Source organism: Marmota monax, unplaced genomic scaffold, assembly GCF_021218885.2.
Source record: "Marmota monax isolate L192 unplaced genomic scaffold, Marmota_monax_Labrador192_F-V1.1 WCK01_AAM20220418_F8-fsc00375, whole genome shotgun sequence".
Lineage (NCBI taxonomy): Eukaryota > Metazoa > Chordata > Mammalia > Rodentia > Sciuridae > Marmota > Marmota monax.
This window is the reverse complement of record NW_026694675.1, coordinates 150619-157724: the sequence shown is the minus strand read 5'-3', so window position 1 is coordinate 157724 and position 7106 is coordinate 150619. Positions and strand designations below refer to the sequence as shown.

At 48.0% G+C, this 7106-nt stretch overlaps 1 protein-coding gene across 3 annotated transcripts; it reads left to right on the top strand.

Annotated features, from left to right (window-relative positions):
* The first annotated feature begins 240 nt into the window (after nt 1–240).
* On the top strand, nt 241–5321 carry Pja1 (praja ring finger ubiquitin ligase 1). 3 transcript variants are annotated; one of them, XM_046423326.2, is made up of 3 exons: nt 241–390; nt 2327–2850; nt 3418–5321. In XM_046423326.2, exons 2-3 carry the CDS (start codon nt 2558–2560, stop codon nt 4622–4624), a joined length of 1500 nt encoding a protein of 499 aa, XP_046279282.1. In that variant the 5' UTR covers nt 241–390; nt 2327–2557; the 3' UTR covers nt 4625–5321. The 3 variants fall into 3 exon arrangements, with proteins under 3 accessions (XP_046279282.1, XP_046279280.1, XP_046279281.1); XM_046423324.2 differs by having other exon boundaries at nt 2327–5321; XM_046423325.2 differs by having other exon boundaries at nt 243–390; nt 2656–5321.
* Nucleotides 5322–7106: the final 1785 nt, after the last annotated feature.

Below are 7106 nucleotides of genomic sequence, written 5' to 3'. Positions count from 1 at the left end.
AATTCATCAGAAAGAATTCGCATATTTGATTTTATTTAAGAAAAAAAAACAGAACCCAAGGGAATGCGGCTTAATGTTTCACTTTTCTTATCGCTGACCATTTGTCACATTTTTCGCCGTCCTTTTCTGTATCCTTGACGATTTCATCATTTGAAACAAAATAATGCTTTCGGGCCCACCCTGATTAGTGGAAAGCAGCTGCCGCCCCCGCCACATCGAGGGGGCGGGTTCCAGCCGACGTCGCAATCACTTCCGCCGCAGTCACCGCCCTCCCGGGTGCTGTCTGGTGGAGGAGGAGCCCGAGACCCGGGAGCAGCGGCTCTGGCGGTGGTGGCGGTCGGAGGTCTGAGAGCTCTGCCCCTCTGAAAAACGTGCTGCTGTCCCTACAGGGTGAGTGAGAGGCTGGTCGTGTTGACGATTCTTCTAGGCGATGGCGGTGGGGCGAGTGGCAGGGCAGGGGCGCGAGAATCTGGGGGAATCCGGTGAACCTCTTTTAGGGTTCGCCCCTCGGGAAGGGGTGGGGCGGACGGGGGACCTGACTGCAGAGTGAGGCCCTTGTCCTCCATGGGCCTGTTCGGGGGCTGCACTCTCCGCCACCGATCTCCTTTGGCCTACCGTAGCCCCTATTCGAATGGCTTTCCTGGCTATTTGAGAGGGGAACGGTGTTCGCGGGCCCTGGCCACTTCTCCCCGCCTCTCCTTTCTCCCTCCTCAGCCCCCTTTGCGGGGCACCCCGTGGCCTCCCCCAGCCATTTTGCTGTTTTTTTGCTGAACGGTAAATGGTTAAGATACTTAGGTAAAAATATTGTTCCCGGGGAAAGAATTGTCCAAAAAAAAAAATGTAGTCTCAGGGAAAAACTATGTTCACACATGCCCTTTTCTTTCTTTGCCCCCTTCCCTGCCACACCGATTTGGGTCTGCCCTTTGAGCTATAACGTTTTCTTGTCTCTTATTATGACATTGCACCCCCCCTCCCCTGTGTCGCGCAAGCGTTTGCGAGCACACACACACACACACACACACACACACACACGCACGCACACGCGGAAACCTGCAGTTGCAGCCCCCTCCCTGCCCCGCCAGCCTCAAGGTTCCAGGGGAGTCCCCCTCCCCTGCGCATGCGCAGGCTCATTCACACGCCCTCTCACACACCCTCACACCCTCCTGTGCCTTCCCCCTACACAGACGAGCACACATGGCCTCAGACCCTTGCTTGCCAGTCCCCTCCCCTCAGCTGCCTACCACATACACACCTCTAGATCCCGCCCCTCCTCCAGCTGCCTGCTCTGGCATGCATGTGCAGACACACACACACACACACACACACACACACACCTTTACCTTTATACACATCCTCTGTCACACCCTCCTCCCTGCCTGTCACATCCATACATAAGGGCATCTTTTATTGCTGACCATTGGCACAAATACACTCCCACTCTCTGGTTCACACACTCTTCTCAAATGCCCTGTTATTGTGCCTTCTGTCTGCCACATACTTTGCACTGATGGTCCCCCTTTGCTGTTGCATGCACATTCACACTCAATAGAACTCCTTCTCCAGGAACAGCACTGCTCTTCCTGCTTGCCATAGTCACATGTGTAGCCATTCTTTGATTACTAGCCTCTTTTCCATCCCTCCCTCTCTCTCACACACCCCTCTCCAGTGCTGTCTGCTCTGCCATGCATGCCCGCCACAGTTGCTCGTGCTGACGTTTTTCAATTGTTGCATCCCATTTGGATGAATACACGCATGCGCACTCACACTCACACACCACACAGACTCTCATACACTCCTCTCCATTGCCACCATACCCTTCCCTGCCTGCGGTATGTGCATAAATGTAGGCTTCCCCCATAATTCCACCTGCCACATACACAGCTACACATCCCTCTTTTCTTTTTCTTATTCCCCCTCACACCACTTTCCTCTGAAGTCACCCTACCCATTACATCACATCCAGAATGGGTCCCATTTTAACAGTCAATCCTTTCCCCCTACAAACCTAGACAAGGCTCCATTGCAGGATTGCAGATACCCCTTCCACCTGTCCCTCTCCTAACTCATCCATGCACAGTGATCTATACTTGCCACTCCAATTCACATTTCTCCTCTATGTCTGCAGGGTTCAGAAATAGACACCCCATAAAAAAGCCCACATCAGCCTTTCCTCTTCCCACGTCAGCACAATTCTACAGTACTTCACCCACCTTCCAAGTGTCTGGTCACTCCCCCCCACCTTCTGTCACACTCTCTCCCCCTATGTCTGGCTTTCCTGTAAACCTGGTGTTGTAATCATTTTGCCAACATTAAAAATGTGTTCCAGGTCTACACCTGACAGTCACTGGAATGCTCCTCCAGGCCTTAGAAGAAAGTGAAACTAATTTTAAAGATCCCTTGTCCCTTCTGTTACCTGTCTGCTGACGTGAAAATAGATCTTCCTGCTCCTTCATGCTGAACTGATTTTGACTTTCCCAGCTCAAAAGCACAAGTGCAGGGAGCAGGAACCTTTCCACCCAAGCCCCAGCTCTATTGGAAACCTTCCTAAACCAGAGCAATGGGTCAGGAATCTAGCAAGCCCGTATGGCCCAAACCAGCAGGAGGGTATCAGTCCAATACAGGCAGGAGGTATGGAAGAAGGCATGCTTATGTCAGTTTCAGGCCATCCACGAGCCAGCAGGAAAGGATTGCCATCCAGAGAAAGACGACATCCGAAGTCCCAATGCACAGATCAGCCCCCAGTCAAACCACCAAGAGGAGCCGATCACCATTTGCCACCACTCGTCGTAGTTGGGACGACTGTGAGAGTTCGGGAACGAGCCTGAATGTTGATAATGAGGACTATTCCAGGTATCCGCCAAGAGAGTACAGGGCTTCGGGTGGCAGAAGAGGAATGGCTTATGGACATATTGACACTTTGGGGGCAGATGATAGTGAGGAGGAGGGGGCTGGGCCTGTTGAGCGACCGCCAGTGAGAGGGAAAACTGGCAAGTTTAAGGATGATAAGCTGTATGACCCAGAAAAAGGGGCAAGGTCTGTGGCGGGGGTGCCTCCGCAGTTCTCTGGTTTTAACTGTGATGTGAGAGAGGAGCTTGACAAGTTAGACCCAGCCCCTGTGGCGAGATGCTCTGCTAGCCCAGCAGAGTTCCGGAAGCCGACTAGCATGGGCTCTCAGATGTCTTCTGCTGAAGGCAAGGTGGCTACAACTGGTGACAGTTTGGAGAGGGAGAGAAGGGGGCAGAACTTGACTGCACGTCCCAGTAGGGCTCCTGTGAGTATTTGTGGTGGTGGGGGAAACCCCTCAAAGAGTGCAGAGGAACCGGTGGTGAGGCCCAAAGTCCGAAATCTGGCAAGTCCAAACTGCGTGAAACCAAAAATATTTTTTGATACTGATGATGATGATGATATGCCACACAGTACTTCCAGGTGGAGGGATGCTGTCAATGCTGATGATGGCCACTCGGATGGCCTGGCAAGGAGAGGCAGAGGTGAGAGTTCAAGTGGCTACTGTGAGCCGAAGTACTCTGAAGACAAGAGGGAAGCCAGGAACGACCAAGTGAAACCAGAGAAGGTGCCGAGGAGGCGTCGGACCATGGCGGACCCCGACTTCTGGACATATAGTGATGATTACTACAAATACTGTGATGAAGACTCTGACAGCGACAAAGAGTGGATCGCTGCCCTGCGCCGGAAGTACCGAAATCGAGAGCAAATGCTGTCCTCCAGCGGAGAAAGCTGGGAGACCCTGCCAGGAAAGGAAGACCGGGAACCTCAGCAAGCCAGAGTGAGTGGAAGTGTCACCGACACCAGCCCAAGCCTTGGGACCGGAGCCAGTGCCGTTGCTGGAGCTAGTGCTGTTGCCGGAGCCAGTGCCGTTGCCGGAGCCAGCGCCACTGCCGGAGCCAGTGCCATTGCTGGTGCCAGCGCCATTGCTGGAGCCAGTGCCGTTGCCGGTGCTGGTGCCGGCGCCAGCGTCAGTGCAGATGTTGTGAGCAACGGCAGTAGCTATCTTGAGGAAGCTCAAGGGCCACCGTTACAGGAAGAGGAGCAAACATCCCTGGAAGAAGGAGAAATTCCCTGGCTCCAGTACAATGAGAACGAGAGCAGCAGTGAGGGAGACAACGACTCCGGGCAGGAGCTGATGCAGCCGGGGGTGTTCGTGCTGGATGGCAACAACAACCTCGAAGATGACTCCAGCGTCAGCGAAGACCTCGAAGTGGATTGGAGCCTCTTTGATGGATTTGCCGATGGGTTAGGAGTGGCCGAAGCCATTTCCTATGTGGATCCTCAGTTCCTCACCTACATGGCACTTGAGGAACGCCTGGCACAGGCGATGGAGACTGCCTTGGCACACCTGGAGTCTCTCGCAGTGGATGTTGAGGTGGCCAATCCACCGGCCAGCAAGGAGAGCATCGACGCTCTTCCTGAGATCCTGGTCACTGAAGATCATGGTGCAGTTGGCCAAGAGATGTGCTGTCCTATCTGCTGCAGTGAATATGTGAAGGGGGAAGTGGCGACCGAGCTTCCATGCCACCACTATTTCCACAAGCCCTGCGTGTCCATCTGGCTTCAGAAGTCAGGCACATGCCCTGTGTGCCGCTGCATGTTCCCTCCTCCACTCTAAAGACCAAGGCTTTTTTTTACTCCTGGTCTGTTTATTTTCCCCATACCTGAAACCCACAATACTGCAGGAGCCCTCTGAAAATTAATAATGAAAATGAAACCATTTGGTCAATTAGACTAAACTTGTTGATTCCTTGTGATTATTTCCAATGTGAAAACGGTTGTGTGCGATTGCATTAAAAATCATAATTGTCCTAGCCAGGTGTGTGTGGGGGCACACACCTGTCATCCTGGCAACTTTGGAGGCTGAGGCAGGAGGATTGCAAGTTCAAGCCAGCCTGGGAAACTTGGTGAGACCCTATCTAAAAATAAAAAAGTTAGAAAGGGGCTGGGGGTATAGCTCAGGGGTAGAGCACTCCTGGATTCAGTCCATAGTATCACTCTCACACACACACACACACACACACACACACACACACACAAATAAATCATACTGTCTTAGAGGTTAGAAAGGAAAAACTAAACTTTCTAAATGCTACTTGAGCGTGCACTAAGAGCATACATTTTCTAACCCAAAAGTCGGAATAAATGGCATTTGTTTTCTTCAGTAGAATATGTTGCTGTTAATTGTAATGTCAAGTTTATCTGTTAACTATGTCCAAAAGGCAAAATAATTTTTGTTGCATGTTCTGGGTTAACGTTCCTGTAATTGCAGTGCCGTAAAAGCTTATTAAAGTACTTTTGGTTTTACACAGTAACATGGAATTGTTTGGTTTTGTCTGAAATGGTGGTACCAGGTGACTTTCTGGTTGAGCACTTGCATTTTTTGGTGTTCTCAACAATAGAAAACTTTGGTTTTCACTGGAAATGCAGACTCCAAAAAATGTCAAAAAAATATGGAGGGTAATAGTTTTTCTAAAGTAGGAATAAAGTATATAATTGTATAATAGGGGAAAGGTCGAGTAGAGAAAGAAGGAAAGAAACAATGACAAATCATGGTAAAATATGGAATAATGGTAGGAAAAATCTATACTGAGTGTAGGAATGAATGAGTTAAAATCAACTTCAAGAAGCTCTCAAGAGGGAATCATTTAAAAAAATTGAACTGTATGCCAATCGCATACCTTAACAGGGACATAGATAGGGACAGAAACATATACCACTCAAACGCTTCAGAAAAGGCAAGAAATAGAGGAACCCTCCTACCCAGAGTGAACAGGTTTTATCATTTGGCCATATTTGTTTCAGCTGTCTCTTTTTCTCTCTCTAATAAAAAATTTTCAGACACAGGTGAAGTTCTTCACCCCACCACGTGTACCTTTACTCTTCCATAGAGGTAAGCACCAAGCAGAAAATGGTGTGTTTACTTCTTGTCTGTGTCATTATATGTATATGTGAGTGTGTGTGTGTGTGTCTATGTATATGTGTATACATAGTATATCTGTATATGTGTGTCTATATAAATATATACATACATATCCATAACCAATTTATGATTTTCAAGTGGACATAATTGATAGAATGTATGCTGTCATTTTGCAAATTGATTTTTCCACTCAACATTGTCTTTAGATTTGGCCTTTTGATACATGTACATCTAGTTTATATATTTTAAATGCTATATACAAAATAATTCAGTTGTATGAATTACCACAATTTATTTATGCAGTCCTTTATGGGTGGGTATTTTAGGCTCTTAGCATTTTTTTCATGGAAATGAAAATGCTAGAAAGATGTTCCTTGGTGCACATGTGTGAATTTTTCTAGGGGTAAATACATGGTAGTGAAAGGTCTGGGTCCCAGAGTTTTTGAACATCTTTACGCTGACTAGATAATGCCTAGTTGCTATCCCAAGTGATAGCACTAATTGATGTGCCTACTAATAGTTAAGAGTCCTTTCCCCATAACTCCAAAAAGCCTGGATCTTGTTAGCATTCAACCTCACTGGAAATTAGTGATGTGTAAATTAATACACCAGGTGAAACACTGTGTCCTTCAGAAACCAATAGTTCCTCCTGATCATACCCAGTTTGGGCTAGGAAGAGAAGAAATGAAAAGACCAGTGGTTGTTGTGCATATAAACAACAGCAACCTTTTTAGAGAGTAGTGTGCGTTGTACCTATCAATAGGAATGTGGCTCGTGTCCTTGTCCCCAATGTGGCTACTTTGGTCCTTATGAAATTAATGCTATGCAGCAGTTACAAGCTGTATCAAGTACTGATACAGAAAGATTTCCAAGACCTAATGTTAAGCTTAGTGTAGAAAACAGGTACAGTCTTAAGGCACAATGAAGACTTACAAAACCAAAGTATACTTGGAGAATGCATAAGAAAGGTCTGGAAGGTGACATACTGATGGTAGAGGATGCCTCTGAGAAGAAATGGAGGATCAGTGCCAAGGGGTGAGGAAGGAGGCTCTTGATTTTTCACCTAGAATAATGCATTTGCTTGATTTTTTTAAAAAACAGTGTCACCATTTTCATGATTATTAACAAAATAGATGTGGTCTGGTAGGCAGCCTGAAGGCAAAATAAAAAATGTGAC